The sequence below is a fragment of the Vanacampus margaritifer genome, chromosome 3, assembly GCF_051991255.1.
Source record: "Vanacampus margaritifer isolate UIUO_Vmar chromosome 3, RoL_Vmar_1.0, whole genome shotgun sequence".
NCBI lineage: Eukaryota > Metazoa > Chordata > Actinopteri > Syngnathiformes > Syngnathidae > Vanacampus > Vanacampus margaritifer.
In genome coordinates this window covers 3,368,890-3,394,443 of record NC_135434.1, presented here as the reverse complement: position 1 = coordinate 3,394,443, position 25,554 = coordinate 3,368,890, and the positions used below count along the sequence as shown (strand labels likewise).

Sequence of the window (25,554 nt, the reverse complement as noted above, 5' to 3'; positions counted from 1 at the left end):
ACACTACCGCCTGAGCTATGCCCCTCTTACTGTTTGCTTATGTCCGAGAGGAGTCCAAAAAACATAATTTTTGGTCTCTTAGAGCTACAAAGATTCCAGCTGACAAGAGCGATATAGTAATACACAGCAGGAGCTGCGTGGCTCAGGAAGTCGATCACCTGTCTCCCAAGCTGAAGATCGTGAGTTTGTTCCTCAACCATTTAATCACTTTTATTGATTTTTTTTTCAAATCTTTATTTTACTGTCTCCCAAGTGTAAATATTACTCTAAAACGGAGTCTATTTGGTCCTACTCTAAATAGAGTCAAATTTACCGTGTAGCATAAAAAAATTGAATTGAAAAGTGTTTGTTTGTTTTTACCAAGTGTCGCTACTCTAATGTACAAGGTAAAGGTAGAGAGCAATAATCGATTTATTATTATATATTATTTTCCGGACCACCAAACTATGGCTCATGGACTCCCGGGGGGTCTCTGGGCTCCAGTTTGAGAACTACTGTTGTAGAGGACATATAAGTACAGTAAACAATAGATTGTAAAGTCAAGAGATTACAGTGGAATCATGAGAAGAAGAAAAAAGGCCCGTGCACCGAATATGTAGCATATTAAAAGCAAAAGTAGCCTGATCTGCTCCGAGTACAGGATTATATAAATATGAAACATAATATCTAGTGTTTTCTCTGCGTGGCCTAAGGAGTTTAGTTTGAGCACAGGTTGGCTTGTTGTACCTCAATTTAATCAACAGATGGCAATGACGGTAGCTTGCAAGCAGAACAACCTGGACTGGCCACTATTGGGAAACCCACTGTGTAGATTAGTGCAGTGCAGTGACGACACTACGCTTGGAATGTCCTGTGAGGGTCAAACCAGGACATCTGCCATGTGTAGATTAGGAGCAAATGTTCACTACAAGTAGCCTTACGGGACATCCACTGTGCGGCTCTTGTGAAAGCGCTATATAATAAAGTTGAGTTGAGTCGAGTCGACACTGTAAGAAAACCTCAGTCATCAACTAGAAATGGACATTTTGTTTTTTGTTTTGTTTTAGCCTGCCAGCAAGGTCAAGATGAGACTGGTTGGTTTGTTGAAGAAAGCATACAAAAGGGCTCCCACAAATGACACATATTACAATTAGCGTAACCGGGAATTGTATTTAAAGCATTTTTTTTTTTTATGTAGAGATGTTCGTTACCACTTTTTTTTTTAGATTGGATTTGTAGGAATATTCAGTCTTTGAGTACTCACTGATACAAAGTAATCTAATACATTTGATATATAACATTTAGGGGTGTCAGGCGATTAAATGTAATTAATCACATGACTTCAATACAGGGATGTGATTTTTCCGCTAATTCGCGGAATTCCGCTTTTTTTTTATCTCCCCCCCAAAAAAAAAAATCAGATTTATTTATTTATTTTATTTTTTTTGTTTGTAGTTAATTGTGTATGCACATGATTCCGACAGATAACATCTTCTGCTATAACAAAGACATTTGTGGTATGCTCTAATATGAGTTACTTTTCATTTGGTCACGATACAATTATTTGTTCATGAAATTTGAACTCTTCAACATTATTTATGTGTTAACTTAGTAATCACATTAGTTAGATATGATGATATTCTCAGTGATAGTTTTTAAAAGCAAAGGCAGTCCAATGTTTTTGAATGTGACTGATTTTGAGTTGACTAAAACTGCCATTTTATATGGGATAGTTCAATATACATTGAAAATTTATGCTGTTGTTTTGTCTATTGTCCCCAGACCCCCGGCTAAATTTTCAGATAATTTCACTTTGGTCAAATCACATCCCTGTCAATAGTTAACTCAAGAATAATCGCAAATTTTATATCTGTTCTAAATGTACAATAAATTATTTCCCCCCTAAGTTTTCATATTCTTGTTAACTAAAGGGAAAAAATGTTAAACTAATAGAAATATGGCTGCATCTTTTAGTCATTGATACAGTAATTTTATAAGAATTCATAAAAATGAGTTAAAATTAAAAAGATGTACTGTACCGTAAAAAAAAACGAGTGTGATATTGATTTGTGTTGAGGTCATCACCTGCCACTAGATGGCATAATTGCATTTTTAAGACATTGGTGACAGCTCAGTACATTTTTCCATTTCATAGGAGCTATTTACTGCGATTGGCTGGCAACCAGTTCAGGGTGTACCCCGCCCACTGCCCCAAGCCAGCTGGGATAGGCTCCAGCAACCCCCCGCGACCCTTGTGAGGACAAGCGGTTAAGAAAATGGATGGATAGGAGCTATTTAATCTTTAACATGAAGTAACTTGTGAAATTCTGCACATTTTTAAAATTGTAAAATACAACTTGACCCCAGTCTCCACAAATATATTCATTATCATTCAATTTTTTGCTGCTAAATTTTGACGTGGACGTGTCTGCTGCGTTGCGGCTGGAATTCCCCCACCACAGGCTTTCCATGAAAGGGGCGGTAATTAATCATGCGTTAAAAAAATTTGCGGAGTTAAAGGAACTCAAAATTAACACACTCATTTTGACGCCGCTAATAAAATGGTATTATTCAATGATGTGTTAAACTGTCGCAGTATAGCTTTGCCACGAGTCAAACATTATATTACTGGTCCAACAAAGGAATTCATCATTAATAATTTCCTATGGGCCTGTACTAATGATGTTTGTTAAACATTGACTACGAATGGCGTCACTCAGCATTAATCCCGCTGACTCAGACTCCTTTTTTTTTTTTTTCTTCTTGATTTTGGCATTAATTAACTGGGCGGCGCATGTGTCGTCGTGGGTGTTACGACTCGGTTGTCGTTTAAGCAAAGCCGGCGTAATCCTGTAAGGGCGGATGAGTAGACAGACATGTGATGCCCCACTTGTTTGTGCCTTGGAGGAGGGGCGAGCAACAGGAAGAGGAAGAGGAGGAGGAAGGGGAGGGTGGGCATTACCGAGCATATGGAGAGGCTTTATAGTACATTTGTGTGTGTTGTGCTAATTAGCGACTGCTCTGTTTTGATGTCATGACTTTACTCGAGTCACACTTAAGTGGCTAATTTGAGAGCTTCATACCTGCTTGGCTAAAATGTATTTAACACTTGACTTAAACTATGGCACGTGTTTTTAAAGCGCTTGCCTGTAAAGTGAATTCAGGGATTTGTTTGTAAATACGTTAGCACTCACCATTTCAGTTTTTCAGATTTTTTGGGGGGGGGGGGGGGGCTAAAACTAGTGCCATACTTCAGCTCAAGAATGAGTCGCCCTTCCCCCACTCTATAATGATTTTTGTTTGTATCAGCAATTATTTGGCACAGTTGTGATGTGCGGTTAGCCGCGTGGCTGCTTTAGAACGCCTCATTGTTAGCCATGAGTGTGTGCGCATCAACCAGGGAATGGTGAAATAAGCGAGGGTTGGGAAAAAAAGTGTCTGATGTGGGTGGACAGAAGTTTAACGGTGGTGTGTCCGCGTTAGAGCGCCTCGTTGTCACAGCGTGGAAAAAAAGCCTCGTAATAATCCAATGGTACTTATTCCAGCCGCTGCAGTTATGTGTACACTCTAAAAGCAGTTGGGTCAAGAGTAACCCAATTATTGATCAAAAATTGACCAATCCACTTTATGGTTCAATTTGACCCCATTTTCTGGGTTGTTCTATACAAAATGACCCAATTTTTTGACCCAAGTAAAGGATCTGACCAATATTTATGAATTGTTTTACACTAAAAGACCAATTTCTTGACTCAGTTGAGGATCGGTCCATTTTTGACCCATAGTTAGTTTTGAGTGTAGGCATTGCATTTGAATAACTGTTAACATTATGGTGCGGAGACTTGATTTTTCAAAATTTTGAAGCCTCATTTTCTACACTTGACGATTGTTAACAACACTTTTTTTCTGTGATATGATCAATTTAGAAGACATATTTATGTAAACTTTTCATAATGGTCTCTCTATATGTCATATGGCTTTTGTATCCCTGAGGTTCCCTGTAATATTTTGGTCATTATAATGAGTTCAAATGTCCGCTGTTTGTTTACATTAAGGCGTGAGCTAACCCAATTAGCAGACACTTCCTGTCCTTGCCTTCACCTCCCACCCACCAGATTAACTCCACTACACAACCCGCGGCGCACCGGCCGGCTGTGCACTTTGCCCTCGTACAAGGGCGGCACACGTTTGGGTTTATTTTTTATTTTCTAGGTCCCCTGAATTGGGGGACGGCGGTGGGGTTGGGGGGCGGGTGACATGAGCGCCACCAGCAGCACCCGACTCAGCCCTAGTCCTAGTCCTAACCTGCTGCAGGTGAACGAGCCCAGACGCTATGGCTCTACGCTGTCGCTGGAGGAGAGGTGTGAGCAGTCTTTCTTCCTCTTTTACTACTACAGGATGGAGGACGAGGCCGTGCTGGACCGCGGGGCGTCCCTCGTCAAGCACATCTGCGACCAGGAGGAGGTGGAAGGTACGTTCAACGCCGCCCTTTTTTCACATGCACTCCCCTTGTTTAAAATGTGAGCGGTCATCTGTTTACATTGCTAATCCACAAGACAAGGCAAAAACATACACGCTATAATTATATGTATAATTTATCATCAAGGGTTTGATATCAATAATAACAGTATGTTTTATTTTCAAACACACAAAGGACACTAAACTAAGATAAGCTGTATGACTAACAGATGGGACTTCCCTTAGCCACAGTAGTACACTAGCGGTCCAATTCATTAGGTACGCCTGCGCCTTCGTGGCATCCAATAGAAGCATAATTGTTGCTTTTATTAAGGTAACTTTGAACACGTTAGACATCATTATGACGTAAAATGATAGTACTGCACGGATTAATGTTAATTCCGGGCATTTTAAAGGGAAAAATTGCTTTGGGTTGTGAACAATTCAGTTCATGAATACATGTTGCGGAATGAATTAAGTTTGGGAACCGAATTCCATTAATACACTGTATAATGTAAACATAAAAGATAAGTGTCCATTGACAATTGCTTAGGATACAATTATACTATCAAAGGAATATGTACAAATAATTCAAAATAATAATTTTATATATTTATTATTTGATACATTTAATATTTTAATTTTTATTTAAATAAATATTTTTGTTTATAGTTAGTAAAAATATTGTGAATTGAAAACAAAACACAGAAACAAATACATTTTAATATGAAAATAAAAAGTTAGTATAAAGAATTAAAAAAAAATTATATTTAAATATATTTTTTATGAAATGAGTATATTTAAATATATACAACATAAATACTTAGCCAAAAAGATGGCAATACACAACACTATTTTTGACGGACTTTTTTCATTTTAGAAAAAATAACAGAAATTCGCCATTATAATTCGGTAATTTTAAGGAAAAACACTATATTGGGAAATATATTGTAAAATTACTTAAATAGATGATAAAATCTCCATATTGCATAGCACTACACGACACACAGTAAGAGAACTACATTACCCAAATGGCTGTTCAGTGTTCATTGTTTGGAGTGAACTGCTTTAATTTTACTTCAAAAAAGTGAAGTACAAAAGTAGTGACACGCATCGTCGTACAGATGGTTCTCACCGCACAGTCCGTGCTGAAGTCACACTGGAGTTTTGTCAGCTGTCACCTTAGCTTGAACCCACTCACACTTCCTGTGTGGATCCTCTGCTGGAATAATCATCTCCACTGAACTCAAGAGTTGATCTAAGTTTGACTGATATAAGAAAAAAAAATTAGAGGCAACGTGACATTTCTGACACGATGAACCTTGGCAGAGTCGCTTTGGAGGCCTATTTTATCTCATCAGACCCCCGATTAAGTGAAATTTCCGCCCAGGGAATATCGGAACGCCGTGTCACAGCGTGTGGAAGTTAAAGATAAATAGTGCAGCTATGACCTTTGCTTGGAATTTCTTTCATTGAAATATATCACCCAGGGATAATGAGAGCGTGTCTTGTTGCTGCGAAAAAGATAAGATGCTGTTAAAGTTCAGTTAATTGCTATGTGATTTCTGGGAAAGAGAAGTAAAAACATTCAGTTGAGCTACGAGAGGAATATGATCATGTGTAAAGGAGAGGAATTAAAGTATATTTAAAAAAAAAAGAAGAAGATTTAAGTGCTGTAATGAAATGGTTAAAACATGCATTCAAATCTTGACAACACATCAAAAACGCAGAATAAATATAATAAAAATGATATTTTTGTACATTAAAGTTCGAAAAATATCAAAAACATGTTAAGAGAATGAAATCATGGTAATGGAAATAAGGTAAAAAAAAAATACGAACATAAAATGTATATGGTTCCTCTCATATAAAATTGTTACAAGGCCATTTAAGGGAATAGCATTAATATTCTTGCTTGTAGCTATGCAACACCATGAGAGATAAATATGAAATTAAATCAATAAAAAAAAATAAGCTGAAAATTAATTAAATAAACTAAACTAAAACATAAAATGGAAATCAATCAAATCTGTTCCTTTAAAAAAAAATGAAAGTAAGATAAACATGAAGTTCAATCATTAAGTAAGTTGATGAAAGAAATAAAAACAAATTAACGTGAGATAATCATCAATCTTACAATTGAAAAACATCAAAGTCTAATGATGTGTTCAGTGTCCAGTAACCAAGCATAATATTTACAGTTGTGCTTGCAGAATTTGCATGCCCTTCGTGTTCGGTGGCTACCTGCCAATATCATCCCCCGGGCTAGTCCCGCGGCTGGTTGCCGCGGGCGACGGGTGCTCGCCGTTGCCTTCGCTCAGAAATCCGACGCGCTAAACAAACCTCCCTGCCAGGGCCGGTGCTTGGGCTTCATTCAGCTCTCCAAATGAGAGAAAGAAGAGGAAGTGGTCGCACAAAGCTGTTATGGCGTGGTGCAAAACTTTCTTTCCGACTCCCTGATTTACTCCTTCTCGTCTTTTATTGCTTATCTCATTGATCTGCGTTAACAGTCGCGTTCAATTTCTAAACAAAATTTTCCCATCGAGAGCAATCACGTTTGGTCTTGTTTAACCTTAATCACAGGTAAAAAGAGTGCAAAGCTAATGCTAATTTAAAATGCTATGCTAATTTCTCAATTGGTGTTCTTGTCTGTTTTTATGCCCTTGTGATTTCGTGGCCCAAGTCCTGTTCCATTTGAAAGTACAGTACTCATAAACCAAGAGCATATGGAATACTGCACCCCAATGTTGAGCTTGTCTGCTAGCTTAAACCAAGGATGCGTTGGTTTGTTGACTTGTGACTTTGTGCCGCTGTCAAAATGGCTGACGAGAGGAATCACGTTTCAAGTTCACAAGTGGCGTTCTGGGGAAGAATGTTCTTAAGAAGACCATACTTGCAGAGTTTACGAGACTAGTCTGCATTCTTGATATTGAGAAACGGTTTATATCGTCGTAGATGCTCCATTTTGTATGCTCTGCATGCAGAGGTGGCAAATCCAGGTCCAGAAAGTAAAAACCCTGCCACCGTTTGGCTTTAGCCCCAGGTACTAGTTAGCTAGCTAGCTCCCTACAAGGTAAACAAGCACCATGGGAGCTAGCTAGGTTGCTATTAAGCATCAATGGCTAAAGCCAAACTGTGGCAGGGTTTTTAGCTAGCTAGCTCCCTAGCAGGTAAACAAGCACCATGGGAGCTAGCTAGGTAGCTAGCTAACTAACTAGTACCTGGTGGCTAAAGCCAAACGGTGGCAGGGTTTTTACTTTCTGGACCTGGATTTGCCACCTCTGTTTTAATGATATGCTGAAAATATCCACCCACTACAAACTTTTCTTTAGTGAATTTTCAGCCTTAATTTTTTTTTTCAATGTATTTCTACCATTTCTATTCATGTTTGTTTTTGTAATTCAATTTAATTTTGACATTAAATTTCTATTGCGTAATGTAAATTCATTTAAGTGACGCCACCGTAGTTCTATGGAGCTTTTTTCACTTTGGTGTTGTGCTGAGTCAACAGTGCATTTTTTTTAGGTGTCCTATCATAGTAGGTGTACTTCAGAAGTGTAATGCTGTACAGTATGCAGGCGGGACTTCCATTGATGTAGTGTTGTGGTGTTGTCCTATAAACAAGAGCGAGGTACCATCCTTGTTGAACCCAAAGCCACACGGTCAGCAGCCCGAGTGCGGGCTATGCTGGCTTGAAATATAGCCCTGAAACATCAGAAACTTTCCAGCTATACCAGGGGCGGGCACATTTTGTAAATCAAAAACTAAAGTAGAAAAAAAAAAAGCCTAATGGAACATCTGGAATTTGTTCTTCATTGAAGAAATTAAATTATCCTTATAGTGAGTGTGAATAATTGTTTGTGTATATTGTATGCCTGTCAGCCAGGATAAGCTCCAGCTCACCTGAGACTCAAATGAGCGTCACTAGAAAAAGGACAGATTGATGTCACAAGATGAAACCCTTGTATTTCCACGAAGGCTTCTGAGACAATGCATTGTTGTGGGAGTGAATAATGCTTGTCGTTGTGTGCAAAAAGACCACCATTGTTGTTGTTGTTTTTTTTTGGGACGTGGCAAGGGTGAGACACTTCCTGGTAAGGCACGTGGCTCCAAAAGACAACATTTGAAAGAGATCTCATATAGAGCCTTTTGTTTTGTTTATTGTGAAGGGTATTGTAGCTCAATCGTCTTTTGTTTTGGCCAATTGCAGTTGTCTTGGCTGTGTTAAATGTCAATTTTTCTTCAGCCAATGAAAAAAAAAAAAAACTACAATAAAAAAAAACGTATTTCAAATAGGGCTAGGGTTTAGTTAGAGGTTCATTAGGTTTTGGTGGCATGCTTAAAAAATGTTTAAGGCCTTTTTGCACATTGAGCTTGGATTTCACAGCACAAGAGGAGCTACTGGGCTTGTACAACTTTTAACAAGTCCATGGGTAAAGAATTTTGCGCATATGATTAAAAAAGGTTTTCTAATCAGTTACTTCTTATTATTCATCCTGCTCATCTAAAAACGTATCTTAATATATTTCAAAATTGCATAAAATTTCATTTTTATGGCCCATTTTGTCTATGCATCACTGGTTATGGGTTAGGAGTAAGGTTAGACGGATAAACGGCAGGAGCGCTGATAATGGGCATTTTGACGAATATCTGTATCAGCCTTTTTTTTTTTTTAAACAAAACAAAAAATCTGACGGCCAATAAAAGATGAATCTAAAACCATTTAAATTATTTAAATTTTCTGTTAACTATATGAGAAATGTTCCTGACCCCTGCTTTTGTTTTGGTTCTGAATGTAGAGATGGGATTCAGCTGCTGTTGTTCAGTGCAGGGGCAGATATTTTCTGGTGGGTTAAAGGGTCTCTGACCACCTCAAAATCTTGTAAAATCCTAAACTATTTGTCTTATACAAAGCTGTTCAAATAGCAGTTTTTCACACCAAAAAAAAAAACACTATTCAATTGTTTGATAGATTTTTGGACTGGTTTTGGTGTGTGGTTGATAAATTATAGGGGGGGAAAGGGCTTGTAGCCGTGCTTAAAAAGTGATAAGGGTCAATTAGTGTTAGAAAATGTATACGATGACACTGTGCCAACTTGAGAGTTCAACCTGTCTGTTCCATTTGTAGTAAATATTATGGGTTGGCAGGTTGGCATTAAAATGCATCCAAGTGGGTTAGGGGTAGCTCAGGCTAGGGTTGTTCTTGGGACAAAATTTCTGTCTAGTTGTCTGTTCCCATTTGTTGTAAATATTATGGGTTGACATTGAAATGCATTCAAGTGGGCAAGGGTAAGCTAGGGCTAGCTAGGCTCGTTCTCCATACAAAATGTATACGGCCAAACATTGCCAAGCGTCAATGGTGTCTAGATGTCTGTTCCAGTTGTAGTAAATATTATTGGTTGGCACGTTGGCATTCAAGTCCACTTAAGTGGCATGCTTAGAGCAAACAGGTTTGTTCTTTGGGCTTTAATGAGCGTGAACGCGACGTCTGTAAAAAGTGTCGGTGCCGGCGCGGCGAGCCGCTATTTAGCCCAGCTTCACTATTACGTGCTATTTCTTTTCCAGCGCAAATGTTTGCACTGACAGTGTACTGTAACCTCTACGGAGCCCACGCTCGGCTCCCTCGCATTCGTTGGGAGCCACGTGAGAATATTTCTCGCTCAACTGCGCTCAAGGCCGGTCAAGGTTATTTTTGGAACATGTTTTACTCCATTTCCTCTTGGCATTTGTGGAAAACTATCAACAATAGCGATACTTTTTTTTATGGTATTATGACATTATTTCCTAAATAGGAACTGCACTCTTGTAGTGTTGTGACATTATTCCTGTAAAATTCCAACTATTTACTATTGGAAAATCTTTTTCCGCATAGTGTGGAGACTTTTTTTCTTGTAAAATTACAAATTCAACCTTTCTTCATGATATTATACAATTATCCTTATAAAGTATTTTGTTAAATAAAACTATTCTTGTAAAATTGTGTAAAATTAAAAACAACAACCTCATAATACTAACTTTTTTCATTAAGTTAGAACTTAATTTCAACTATTATTCACTGTAATGTTGAAACTTTATTCTTGTAAAATTGTATTTGACTGTAAAGTTACAATGTACTGTATTCTCATAAAATTCTCCTCATGTTACTACTTTTTCTAATAAAATTGTTTTTTTTTTGTGTCAAATAAAAATAAAAACATTGTTTGTCACGTTACAACTTTATTCCTGTAAAAATACAACATAACTATCGTAAAATTGCAACTATTTTACTGTAATATCAAAACTTTGTTTTTGTAAAATTACAAATGTATTATCATAAAATTGAAAAAAAAAATCTCCTAATGTGACTAAAATGTTTCCTAATAACATTACAACTTTTTTTGTAATATGACTACACTGTATATGAATATTTATTTTCATAAAAGTACAACATAATTCTCAAAGTGACAACCTCCACTCAATTTTTATGTTACAATTTTATTTTTATTTTTTTGCGGTCTTTGTTTTTGCACATCTAATTACTTTATGTTGTAATTTCTATTTGTCTCATTCAAACCCAAAAACGTATTTATTTATTTTTAATGCTAAAGCATACAGAAGGCTTTGATACAGCTTTTGTCATGAAGAGGTTGCTTAAAGCAATGGTAGCTATTACTAAAAATGGCCAGCAGGTGGCAACAGAGTATAAGAGATCACCCATGTTGCAAACAAGCTCATTTACCCACAGTTCTAAACAGATTTGTGAATAATGATGAAACTTAGCTATATTTTAATGTTAATTGCTGCAAAACAGAAACAGATACAAATGTAAGAAAGAAGAAAGAAAGAAGAGACTCTAATCTTTCTTTTGGTAGGTTCCATGTTGTTATAGCAATAGAACAGAATATTCTGTGGACCTTGCAAAATCCGACAAATTCCAGCAAAACAGCCGTGAGCGAAGGGGGTTGCTTCAGTAAAAATGGCTGAGAGTCAATGACTTAACTCTTTGACTGCCAAAAACGTTAAATAACGTTTAGTAAAATCCTATGGAGGAGTGCCAAAGACGTCAAAAGACGTTTGTTTCAAAACAGAGGTGAAACTAACCATTTTCTATTGTTGATTTCTGAAAAACGGAATAAGGTAGAAACAAACGTTTTTTTTCTGATGAAAGATGAGAGTCCAATCTTTCATTTGGTAGTATGTGTGTTTCCATAGTCCAAACACATAATTTTCTGTGGACCTTGAAAGATCAGTCAAAATGCTTAAATCGGCTGGCAATTTTCGGCTCTTAAATTTGAGTTGCATAGTATTGCAACCTTTTCGCCGTGACATCGTAAATGTATTCTGGCCCCCAAAAAAAGAAAGAATTATTCTCATGAAATTAAAACATTTTACAGCTCATTATCGCTGCCTTCAAAAAAAAAAAAATATATATATTTTTTTATCTCTGTACATTTTCTTACTCTCTATGAGCCACATCAGAATGTGAACTCAACACAAGGAAATATTTGCGAGTGACATTTTTGTCCACTCTTCCAAGTCCATTTGCAATGTCTGAAATGTGGAAGCCTGGCAAATTACTGCAATTCTCTTGACATTTCACAATCTCCTCAGAGAGGTCACTTCTTTGACCTCGTTTTCCCCCCCTCTGCCTTCAGGTCACCACACCGTTTATATCGGCGTGCGGGTCCCCAAGAGCTACCGGCATCGACGGCGCCACCGTCGGCGAACGCCCGGCCACAAGGACAGGAAAGAGCGTCCGTCGGAGAATGACCGATCTGACAACGAGAACAACGACGAGGCCGGCAACAGTATCCTCAAGCCACTCAGTGAGTTCCCGCCCGCGTCAAAACGCATCAAGCCTCGCGTGCGTCCCCGGCCGTTGTTGCTGAGTCCACTTTTTGTGTCCCGCTGACTGATGAGTCGACAGAGCGAGCGCTCGCGGTAATGGCCTCTTGGATCTCCCGAGGATGCTGGGGGGGGGGGCTGGAGGGGGTTCTCGCCCTTGGTCTGCCGGCTCCACTGCGTACGTGTTGTGTTTCCAGCTGCACGTGTTGGTCGGCGTTGCTTTGTTGGCTGGAGAGTCCAGCGTTTGGGCCTCGGGCACAGTCGGGATGTTTGGACGTTCTGTTGTAGAGGCAAGAGGGCGGCAAGGTTAGCTTGGGTCAAGTTAAAAGTGGAAAATATTTCTATATGTGTGCAATAGGCTCCGACCGATAAAGCTTTTTTTTTTTGACCGATTCTGATATATGGCAGAGTAATATTTCAATGCTGATTAATCAGCTGATGAATTAATAAATCTCTTTGACTGCCAAAAACGTTAAATAACGTTTAGTAAAATCCTATGGAGGAGTGCCAAAGACGTTAAAAGACGTTTTTTTCAAAACAGAGGTGAAACTAACCATTTTCTATTGTTGATTACTGAAAAACGGAATAAGGTAGAAACAAACTTTTTTTTCTGATGAAAGATGAGAGTCCAATCTTTCATTTGGTAGTATGTGTGTTTCCATAGTCCAAACACATAATTTTCTGTGGACCTTGAAAGATCAGTCAAAATGCTTAAATCGGCTGGCACCCACGGCATCCCTTATCTGAAAACGTCTGGCAGTCAAAGAGTTAAAAAAATACATTATGACTAAAATAATGTCTTGTTTGTCCTTAAGTAATTGTTTAACTTTACAACAGAGAGAAAATTTGTCAGGAATGGGCAGATCTTTTTGCCCATTTTAAATGCCAGTGTGAATTGGGCATTAGGGCCAGTGAATAGAAAAGTCAGAATTCTGACTTTAACCTCAGAATTATCTCTTTAAAGTCACTTTAAAGTCAGAATTCTGACTTCAAAGTTAGAATTCCAACTTTAAAGTCAGAATTCTGACTTTAATCTCAGAATTCTGACATTAAAGTAAGAATTCTCCCTTTATTCTCAGAATTGTGCCTTTAAAGTCAGAGTTCTGACTTTAAAATCATAATTCTGACTTCAAATTTTGAGATTAAAGTCAGAATTCTGAGAATAAATTTAGAATCCTGCCAACCTTGTGAATCTGAGAAATAAAATCACCCGAATTGTTGCCGATTTTTTTTTTCCGGTTGTCATTCTCATTCATTCATCCAAGAAAAATTCTTTGTTGATTTGGCATGGAGTTGACCAGACAGAAACCCAAGCCACACCGCCGTGGAAGAGTACATGCCGACTGAGCTAATTTATCCCCTGATGATTTAAAAATTATTTTGTCGTACATCCTGAAAAGTGTTAAGAAAAAATGGCCAACTTAATTCCTAGATGACGCCAAGCTCCAACGCCAACATTCAAATGATATCAAGCCACTTTCCCGCATGAGATTTCGATCTGCTTTCGTGATTGCATTGTGACTAGAGCGCTCGTTCGAGGCCATTTGGAGCAAATGGTGTCTGATTGCACATCATGGTGTGACAACAACTGGATTTGACAATGTGTACATGTCTCTTAATGTGTGTGAGTGTGTGGGTCAGTGTGTGTTTACATTTGTGTGTGTGTGCGTGTGTGTGTGTTTGGGGATTTTCTTCAGGACAGAAATCCAATCACAGAATAGATTACAGGCGACCCATCTGCTTGCTGACGTTGACTTTGGTGCGTTGATTTATTTGGGACTGATTTGCTTCCAGTGAGGCCGATGATAAAAAATAAATAAATAAATAAAAAGGCTTTGTGCAATTTTCATTGTTCATTTACATTTTCTGGTAAAAGTGTAAAATGATCTAAATTGACATTTTTATCCTGATAAAATTACTACTTTTCCGCATATTTTTAGCCCAATAATAGCATAGTTGCATAAGCGGTATTTGAATGTTTTTGAAAAACATGAAAAAACAAAATTTTTAGCAAGCACTTTAGTATGTTTTTTTTTTTTTATTAATTTGTTAACAGTTCAAAATTATGCTATTCGCTAACAATACTTTTTTTTTTTTTACAAAACTTTCCTCATGATATTACAAAAAAACTATTTTATACTCTTGAGATTACCATTTAATTTTGATAACTGTTACATTTTTCACACTGGTAAAGTTTTTTCTCTCTCTCTCTCGTAGAATTGGGACTGTATTTTCATTGAATTTCAAATTTTAATCTATTATTTTGACTTTATTCACACTCACAAATTACATACTGTATATGTGTGCGTACTGTATTATGCAGTATATAATTTTCAACGGATTTTCTGGTAATATGATATTGCGCGTGCTCATCTTTCAGAAGAACAAGATGGTGGTGGTGACGCTGCTTTTTGTTTTTATGCCAACAGCTTGAGGCGTGAGGAAAGTCACCACGTGTTATTAAAAGTCAAGAAACGTCAGGCTGCGCTGCGTACTGGTCGTATGGGTCACATGTTGCACCTTGCACTTTTTTTTTTATCATATAAGATGAACTTTTCTCATAAACTATCATGACTTTATTCAAATTAAAAAAATAAAAAAAAAACATTTATTAAAAAAAATTTTTTAATTGATTTGTTGGATTTAAAAAAAAAAAGGAGAGCAATGATGATGTCAAATCGAATGAACAATACTGAGCTCTCCTGTAAAAAAAAAAATAAAAAAAAAAATTGGGTAGTAAAATTATTTAAATCTCAAAATATTTTTCCCCATGTATTCTTGTTAAAAGATGACTTTTTGTTCTCATATTGTGACTTTTTCCCCCCACATTGCATTACACCTTTACATATATTCTACGTAGCAGTCTAAAGAGAGAAAACGGCACTCTTTACTGGCCACTGTTCCAAAGCCAATCTTTTATTATTTGTTTTGAAATCAAATGAGTTGTTCTTTTTTTTAAAGAACTGATTGATTGTTGGATGCAGATGGCTTTCAAAGTTGATGAGATCAAGGCAAAGGTCGCCGTGTTTCCTCTCGTTTGGCATTTGGCCGTCCAAGCTATAACTGTTTTACCCGCAAACAATTTATTGACAGGAAATATAAACAGTGAGACTCAATGCTGTTACAAGACGGGGGGGAAGCAAATGTCCTTGAATATTGATCAAACTTGCAATAAGGCTCCTTTGATTCATTTGTTCTTCTTCCTGTAATTTTATTTAAAAAAAAAAAAAAGAGAGAGAGAGAGAAACGTATTATGTCAGATTTATTCTGGTAAAAAAAATTGTTTTCTTTTAATATACATGTATTTTCTTGTAATATATTCAGTTTATTATATTACAACTTATTTTTTGTAGAACTTACTACATTATTCTCGTAATAAAACACATTTTTTATGGTCATAAAATTATAACTTTATTCTCATAACTATATTAACTTTTTTTCTCCAAAGATTGCGACATGTTATGTTACTTTCTTTAGATTAAACAATTTCATCTATCCTATGACTTTATTCTCATAAAAGTATCATTCTTTTCTCATAATATGTGTTATACAGTACTGGTATTTTTTTTTACTTTTCATTTTACCCATAAAATTGCTTTTTGCTTTGTTTTTACATTCTGACATTTTGTCTCACTATTTTACGACTTTATTTTCGTGTTGTTTTCGTAATATGATTTTATTCTTGTAGCAAGCCATCTTTTTTCTTATAAAATAATGACTTTATTTTATTTACTGGGCATATAAAAACTAAAAAGACAACTTTTTTTTTTTTTTTTATATATAAGAATATTCCAACTTTGTTGTTCAAGTCCAACTTCTTTCTCGTAACTTGTGATTTTATTCCCTGGCTCGCACAAACTTTGCGCGACTCCGTTTTTGAAACAGTCCCTCTGTAGTTATCTGCGTGCCAAAGTAGAACTCGGCGGTCTTAGCTCTCAGCGAGTCTCCCTTGGGGTGTCCCTCCGTATTCAGGCCGTTCTGCTAGCTGCCCTGCATACTGAACGCGGCGGGACTTTGTGACGGTAACGTTTCCCATGTGCTCGTCTTGAACAAGATGATAAGAATCTGAGAGCAACCTTGTAGTTTTTTGCCAAACTGCATAGACGTGGAACTATGATTTAGCTCTAATACAGATGTGGAGTATTTTGTAGTATTCTACCGATGAGCTCTTTGATTAATCAAGTAATCGTATAAAAACGGATTTTGCATTATTGGAAAAGGATCCGTTCAAGCAGCCTATCAACATTTCCCACGAACTTGTCAAAAACAAAGGAGATCCGAATTTACACATAAGTGCACAGTGTGGATTTTTCCGATTGCCCGTCGTCGTTTCGCCGAAGAGTCGGCTGAGATTGGGGCAGCTGTTTGCGTAGGATGCACGTCAAGAGCAAACGGGGCCTTTTGGCTAAAGCTGGGCATCGGCGGGGCCATTCTCCCCTGCATCTGGTATCCCATGATGCCTCGCTGCCCGGGACAAAGTGCTCTTTGTGTGCGCCCAGTGGCTCTCGGCGAGAGCGCACACACGCCTTTGAAATTGCGTTTGAGCGATGGGATTTTCATTTCTATCCCCTCCGCCTCTCGGTGCTTGTGCTCTCACCCCTCTTTGCTTTCACCCTGCCCTGGATCTCACCCTCCTCAACCACCTCTTCGTCTCCCCCCCCCCCCCCTCCCCGTCCAGCTCGCTCTTAGCAACTGCTAGAGTGGGACAGTAACACTGTGCCTCTTAGCACCCCGGGCTCTTTGCTGCCTCATTTTCTCATGGATGCCTATGAGGGCTCCTCAAGGTAGTCCAATCAAACATTATATTAGCAGTTAGCCGCCCGCCCCCACTATATTGAACCTGAATGACTTCCGTCGCAATGGTGGCTATTCAACGCATTTGCCATGGTCAGTCAGCTAGCTATGCCCCAAAAATGCATCTTTCTTTTTATATTCCTTTTTCTTAGAGTGCCTCGTTGTTGGGCGTGAGTCATGCAGAGAAAGGTAGAATTATTACAAACCACCCCCCCCCCCCCCTCACCTCCAGTCAGATTTTCGCAGCTAGCATTTGGGGCTGGTATGGCTGCTTCAGAGTGCCTCGTTGTCGGCCGTAAGTGAGTGCACATCACAGAGAGAAATCCGAAGAGCAGGGTCAAAAATAATAATAATTACGACGACATTAATCAACTGATTGTCACATTTTTTTAATTTAACCTCTTCCAATCCAAGATTTAGTCGAGGTAAACGAAACAATCAGGTTACGCTGTGCACGCGCGATACAGTAAAAAAATCTCCCCACTTTCCCAGCTGCTCGGGAACCTCTGGGGGATGTGCCAGGCGCTAAGCTAAATTGCGCCACACAAGCTGCGGTTAGCTAGCTATCGCGGCTAAACACCGACCGTCCGTGATGGCCCTTCTTGCCTCCATGGTGGCAAATAAGCTACACCTCTGATAAGTGTCGTTATCACATGGGAAAAAAAGATATCAGGAGAAGCCATGCTAACTGCTAAGCTAATGTGAAATGTAGAGTTTACTGATTACTGTAGGCGGTGCAGGACACATTTAACAGAAATCTGTCATGAAGTGCATTTCGGCAGAAAATAACCAGCTATGTGCAGCGAATTTGTGTCTAAAGAGAAAATAATGCAATACATACAATGAATGTTGTTTGTGTAGCATTATAGAGTCCTGGCTTTTAACTTTGAGATTTACCCAATATAGTATTTGTTTTCAAAGTTGCAAAATTTCGATCTGCTAAGGGAGCATCCATTCAGAAATACTTCCATCATGGTTTTTAGATTTATTTATCTTAAACATTACTCTGAAGGGCTTCAATTCATATGGTTGTCTCAATTCCCGACTGATCGTCAAACTATTGCTAATGTAACTGCAATAACCCTTTTGATTTGGACCCTTTAAAGACCCAAGGAGGTCATTTTTTGGGGAATCATTTTCAGTACTTTTCATTTGGCAGGTGTCTACCTGTACCTTCCCCAATTCTCCTAAAATAGTTGATGAAATCTCAAGGACGGCGCCATATTGATTTTGCATTATGCTAGAAATAAAAGTGCTGAGATAGCAGGAATAAAATATGACATTGGTAGATTCTTTTTCCTTCGCTGGCCTCGATTCTAATCGTCTTCAACTCATTGCTGATTTATTGTTGTGTGATTGTAAGAACCGTATTGATTTCCACATCTCTCACTCGTAACCAATCGTCAAGCTCTCAGTCAAAATCAATGCGGTCCTTGCGTTGATTTTGGATCCTACTAGAGCTAAAAAACTTGTACAGTAGCTGTCGTCAGATCTTTTTGTGACTGTCGCGCAAGTGTTTACGGACACCTACCGAGTTCATGAAAACGATTCATTACCTACGACCCCATTGAGTTTTCACCTTGCCCCCTTTTGCTAAATATTCAAATGAGAACGAGCCGGGAGGAGGAGAGGAAGCCTGAAGAATGGGCCAGTTTGCGAAGCCCTTCCTAATTGTTACCGAGGGGCTCCCGGGGGCAGCCGGCCAAGCCAATGGCCGACAGCGAGGGGGGTACGCTGGCACTGATGCCGTTGAGCCACAAAAACTCTCCCCCTCCTCCTCCTACCTGTTTCACAAAGCGGCTGAGAGGCTCTGTCACTTCCAGGGTCTCTCATGAGGGCTCTGCTTGTGACTCGCACCTGAAGAATCAAACCTCAGGATAAAGGGGAGGGGCTTTATTTCTTTCTAAAAACATGTCCAACAATAATAACAACCAGGAGGAGAAAGAGGAGGAAGCGGAGGAAACGGGTGAGGAGGTGGCCATGGTGATCATACCTACGCTGCCGCCTCCTCCGCCGCCGCCTCCCCCCGAGTCCGAGCTTGAGGCCCCGCGCCGCCCTTTGACGCGGAGTATCTTCCCCGTCTCCGCAGTTTCGCCGGCCGCCGAGAGGATCCGCTTCATCCTCGGGGAGGACGATGACGGCCCGCCGCCCCCGCAGCTCTTCACCGAGCTGGACGAGCTGCTGTCGGTGGACGGACAGGAGATGGAGTGGAAGGAGACGGCCAGGTAAGGGCGGCGGGGGGGGGGGGGCGGTGGACGGGGGTGGGGGAGAGGTAGACTGGTGTCCTTTCCGGGAGGTCCCGGGTGAGGATGAGCATGGGAGGCCAAGTCATGCCATATAAAAAAGTAGGGATGAATATCGTAATGTCGTAGAAAACGATTTTAGAATCGTAAAGGCTGCAATTTGGAAACAAATCCAAATTTATATATTTTATTTATTTTATAGTGTCCAGCTTTGTTCACTGCTTAAGAAGTGCAGTCCACCTTTACATTTCGTACTGTATGTTTACAACTTGGCAGAATTTTTTGAAGTTGTCGTAGTGAACACTTAAAAGACTGCAAGCCAAAGTGTTTCGTAAGTTAACAACCGTAATTGAAGGAGCCCCAAAAAATGAGATATAATAAATACGATATAGTTTATTGTAATGCAGATTAATTTATTGGTCACATTTGTTAATAAAATATATCGGAAGAGGACCTTGGAAATATTAATCCCACATAAAACTGAATTTTGCAATTTGATCGTTTTTTTAAAATATCGTTCAGCCCGAGTGAAATCACGTAATGATACAAAAACATTTTCATAGTTTCGTTGTTCTGCTACATTTTCATTATGACCGAGCCATTCCGATGAGGGCACTTTGTAGCGATGTTGACCTACAAAAGTTAATGTCAAATTTCTCATTTTATCAACGGTAAAAATATTACTAACTTCATTAAACTGAACTTTTATAACAAGTGATGATTGTTGGTTATAGAAATCAAACCCATTCAATGGTCAAACTGTGGCCATCCTTTCAAAAAGTTTTTTTCTTAACATTCTTAAAAGGAACCCCGACTGTAATGACACGTTTGCTCTATATTATTTATTTGGTTGTTTATAGCATAACGATCAAAAATCATTTCCAGTTGAATACGTTTTGTAGAAACTTTATTTGGACTTACGCCGCCATTGTTATTTTTTTTACGTTGCAACGCATTCGGTGCGTAATGACGTCGAATGGCGTAGTTTCTACAAAATGTATTCAACTGGAAATGATTTTTGAAAAATGAATCTCATAGTTATGTTCGTAACAACCAAATAAATAATATAGAGCAAACTTGTCATTACAGTCGGGGTTCCTTTTAAATATAATTGTACAAGTTTAACAATTTTGCCCCAGAAAGTGTAGAACAATGGAACACATGACAATTTTTTTTCTTTTTTTTTGTGCTGTCAAAATGAAAGCTTTAAATCTGCATTCAACTCTGGAGTTAAAGCTTTAACTCAGGAATTACTCCTTCGCTTTAAAACTTTAACAGCACAATTTTTTTTTCATCTTGTTAATTGTCACAAGTGTAAATACGAGTTAGTCCAATACAAATACCGGTTAGTAGTAACTTACCGCCTAAACTAACTAAATGCAACCTAACAAAAATAAATAAATAAATAAAATACTATATGACATTTTTCTTCTTAGCGTAAACTGTGTACAAAGAAGTGCAAGCAGGCAAACATTGCTAAAAATCACGGAACTTGAAAAACAGTTGTCTAATTGTTTTCTTTTTTTTCTTTCCCGCTTGCATAAATATGTGCACGGGGATCAAGTACGCTCCTCCGAATGGATGCACAAAAGGCTGTTGCGAGCTGGCTGGGCTCCACATGCAACTTGCAACTCACGGCCAATGTGGAGCTAATACAACACAGATACTTGGGACCTGTTCACTTGCCTTCGGGTTTTAAAAAATATATATATATATTGAAACCATTTGATGTTGTTTTTCCCCATCTAAAAACAAAATCATTACTATTAAATGGGGCTGAAAAGAGTATATAGAAGAGTTTTACCCTTTCCGACATGCTTTAAACACATTTTAACTTATTAAAGCACTCATTAGCACTGAAATATCTTTTCAATATAGTGAGACCACTCAATCCAGTTAATCCAAGTGTTTTTCCAAGAATAACTTTCTGGATCTTGCACTGTGCGCCTCCCCAACCTCACAACAGCGGAAGACTCCGCTCATCCAAAATGTCTCTAGTAGATGAACAATTTTTATTTTTTTTTCTGGAGAGCTCAGTATTGTTCATTCGGTAATTTTACCGATTTGACATGTCATCATTATTGCTCTCCTTTTTTTTTTTTTTTCTTATATATATATATTTTTTGTATTTTTATTTTTTTTGTATGTGGGTGAATATGTGCGTGCGTGCATTCATTAGTTCACCTAAAACCTATAAAAAAAAATTTAAAAATCCCATACCGTTTCCCTAAACCGAACACTTCCAGCCAGAGTCATGAGGCCGTCAGGAAACCCGAGAAAGGACCAAAGGAAAGTGAACAATTTCTATTGTGATGTGTCCAGGTGGATCAAATTTGAGGAAAAGGTGGAAAAAGGCGGCGAGCGCTGGAGCAAACCTCACGTGGCCACCTTGTCCCTGCACAGCCTGTTTGAGCTGCGCACCTGCATCGAGAAAGGCACCATCATGCTGGACCTGGAGGCGTCCACCTTGCCTCAGGTGGTCGGTGAGTAGTTGACACTCACTGGTCACAACGTTAGCTACACACTCAACAAACGTAAAGCAACCTAATGGAACTTGACATAATCTGGCAGAACATAGCCTAATGCAGTGGTCCCCGACCTTTTTTTCACCACGGACCGGTTCATAAACGTCCACAACTTTGGCGGACCGGCAACCCAGTGGGTTGGGGGTGGGGTGTGTGTGTGTGTGTGTGGGGGGGGGGTGCTTGGCTGTTCGTCGGCGAATTAATAAAAGGCTACGACAACAAACGCAAGTCCACTACCATAACAAGGGTAACAAAACGCGACTGAGATAATTAGCTGACGTGTGTCAAGAGTCCGTCGTAAACAAAGAGAATCTGGTCACTTTTCAAAATAAAATATTTTTAAGCCTCAGCTAATCAATTAACCGGGAGTACAGTAAGTTTTTTTTATTCTTTCAACTGTGCGGGCCCGGTCCAAAGGTGCCCACGGCCCGGTACAGGTCCGCGGCCCGGTGGTTGGGGACCACTGGCCTAATGTGGCCTAATGTAACCTTTTTTTTTTTTTTTTTACAGGAGAGCTCAGTATTGTTCATTCGATTTGACATCATCATTGCTCTCCTTTTTTCTTTTTTTTTTTTTTTTTTTAAATTCAACAAATCAATTAAAAAAAAATTAATAAATGTTTTTTTTAATTTTTTTTATTTTTTTTAAATACATATACATATATATATATACACATATACACACATATATATATATATATATATATATATATATATATATATATATATATATATATATATACCCTTTTTTTTGTATGTGGGTGAGTATGTGTATGTGCGTGTGTGTGTGTGTGTGCGTGCGTGCGTGCGTGCGAGCGTGTGTGTATTCATCAGTTCACCTAAAGCCCATTAAAAAAAAATCCCATACTAATAATATAATATAATAATAAATTGCCAGATGCAGAAACATCAATGTAAGTTATCACGATGTAGTGGCTCTCGCTAACAGACAGAATTAAGTAACCGGAATTAGGTTAAAAAATTCTATATACGTAGACCATGTTTCTATAAATTTTGATATTTGGTTTTTATTTGAGGCAGATATTTTTTCCATTAAAATGTGATTTATGAGGAGGTTAGACCATTGGTCGATATTCAGAGTTTGTTTATTTTTCCAGTTAACAAGAATTGTTTTTTTAGCGATAGTAAGGGCTACAAGTGTAGACTGAAATTGTTTATGTGGTAAGTCAGTTGTTGTTAGGTCACCTAGCAAACACAAGTTTGGAGATAAAGGTATCCTACAGTCCAAAATAGCGGAAAGTTTTTCTAAGACTTTAGTCCAGAAATACATAACCGGAGTACATAACCATAAAGCATGAACATAAGTGTCTGTAGTGTTTTGTAAGCATTGGAGACAAATGTCGGAGTCTGAGAGTCCCATTTTCTTCATCATATATTGAGTAATGTATGTTCTGTGAATAATTTTATATTGGATAAGTTGTAAATTTGTGATTTGTGAAAATTGGCCTAATGTAACCTAACGGAAAATAATGTCATTTAACACAACACAGCAATGTAACGTGAGGTAACACACGGTAATGTAACAGTACGACATAACACAACACAGCGATGCAATTTAGAAACTTAACTAAACTGAACGTAATTAAATGTGATGCACCGGATGTACCTTATGTAACTAAGGTCACATAACTAAATTAACTAAATGTATCCTGCCCTCACCTATGGCCACGAGCTGTGGGTCCCGGATACAAGCGGCCGAAATGAGTTTCCTCCGCAGGGTAGCCGGTAGCTCTCCCTTCGAGATGGGGTGAGAAGCTCGGTCATCCGGGAGGGACTCAGCGTCGAGCCGCTACTCCTCCGCGTTGAGAGGAACCAGTTGAGGTGGCTCGGGCATCTGGTTCGGATGCCTCCTGGACGCCTCCCTGGGGAGGTGTTCCGGGCATGTCCTACCGGCGGGAGGCCCCGGGGACGACCCAGGACACGCTGGAGAGACAATGTCTCTCGGCTGTCCTGGGAACGCCTTGGGGTCCCGTCGGAGGAGCTGGCTGAAGTGGCTGGGGAGAGGGAAGTCTGGGCTCCCCTGCTAAAGCTGCTGCCCCCGCGACCCGACCCCCAGATAAGCGGTAGAAGACGAACGGACGGACTAAATGTATCGTAACAAGCCATTACATAATTAAGTGTAACTAAACTTAACAGAACGAAACATGATCAAAATGTAACTTCATGGCATGTAACGGAAAATTAAACATAATGCAGCTTAATTAACAGTGTAACAATGCAACTCAACATAAGTAACTAAATGTTACATAACTTCATGTAATGTAAAATAACTTAACGTAAAGTAATGTAATTAACTGTAACATAATGTAACACAACATAATGTGTAACATAAATTAACAACGTCATGTGACACAACGCAGCGCAACATCATGCAGCATAACTTAATAGAATGTAACCAAACATAACACAATATATTGTAACAACGTTACATAACTAAACAAAACGGAGTCAATAACTATAAGCGTAATACAAATAATTGTTACGCTGCATTAGAGGAAGGTCGGAAGTCGGACTTATCCCAGTTCGTTTTTCCCAGTTCCGACCTGAAAGCGTTTGCGGCGAAAGTAAACAACCAAAATGGCGGTCCTCGATACGCACTTTGACCTCCAGAACACTTGCCCTCTCGCAATTTTGCTTCATTTATTGTTTTTATCTTATTTCGTAAGCATTCCATACAGTTCAGTCGTTCACCGTATCATTTCCTGCAGGGAGATTGCAGCAAATGGTGAAGTTATGTCGAATATTTATGAATGGAGAAAGTTTTATACTGGAGTTAACTCTTTGACTGCCAAAAACGTTAAATAACGTTTAGTAAAATCCTAGGGAGGAGTGCCAAAGACGTTAAAAGACGTTTGTTTCAAAACAGAGACTAAACTAACCATTTTCTATTGTTGATTACTGAAAAACGGAATAAGGTAGAAACAAACTTTTTTTTTCTGATGAAAGATGAGAGTCCCCCTCCCGACTTCGCGAGTAGGATTTCCGAATTTAAGGGGGCGTTCCCGTACACACAAGTCCAACTTCCCACTTTCCTCAAATGCAACACAACAGAACTGCAACGTAACTTGGCTGAACATTACACAATGTAACATAATGCCATGTAACAAATGAATGCAGTTATGTAACGCGGCAAAATGTCGTCTTGCAATTTGCCATTATGTAATGTAACATAATGTTATGTAACGCCACAAGAGCTTTTGAGTTTGTCCACAACTAGCCGGTTCGTGCAGCATTCAAGCATTTGGTGCACACTTTTTTTTTTTTGTCATAAGAGGCCAGCGAAGGTCTCGTTATGGTCGAAAACCCGGCAATAACTTTGTGGTTTGAGGAGAAGATGACGTCCTCTCACGCCACTACCCGAACTTGCATGAGGGAGCAAGAACGGAGGAAGAGTTACTACTAGCGGTGATTAATGTGAAGTAATTGAGTGCACTGCACGGGGGCCTCTTGCTTTGAGCCCATTAACCGCGGTAGCCCGTGACCTCCTTCCCCTGAGGCTTCTTCGCTCCTTTCTGTCAGCGTTTCAAAATCGGATACGACTTTTGATGGATGTGTCATGTCACAAAGGCGGAAAACACAAAAACGACACACTAATTGCAATTAACACTTTGCGTGGTCACACACCGCTCGTGTTTGCTGTGAATCGTTTCAGTCTGCGCGGAATTGTGATCGTAAATCCTGATGAAAGTTTTTCTTGCAATATTGCAACTTTAT

General features: G+C 38.8%; 1 protein-coding gene across 6 annotated transcripts in view; it reads left to right on the top strand.

Moving 5' to 3' along the window:
* Positions 1-25,554, top strand: part of LOC144048452 (electrogenic sodium bicarbonate cotransporter 1-like) — a 55,545-nt gene that overhangs the window by 6,501 nt on the left and 23,490 nt on the right. For 4 of the 6 annotated variants that reach the window (XM_077560435.1, XM_077560430.1, XM_077560432.1 and 1 more), the window contains exons 1-4: positions 4,103-4,447; positions 12,069-12,239; positions 19,142-19,277; positions 21,618-21,778. In XM_077560435.1, coding sequence (XP_077416561.1) covers positions 4,234-4,447; positions 12,069-12,239; positions 19,142-19,277; positions 21,618-21,778 — 682 coding nt within the window. In that variant the 5' untranslated portion in view covers positions 4,103-4,233. Of the gene's footprint in view, positions 1-4,102; positions 4,448-12,068; positions 12,240-19,141; positions 19,278-21,617; positions 21,779-25,554 lie in introns of those variants that run through there. The other 2 variants (XM_077560434.1, XM_077560433.1) reach the window with 2 other exon arrangements.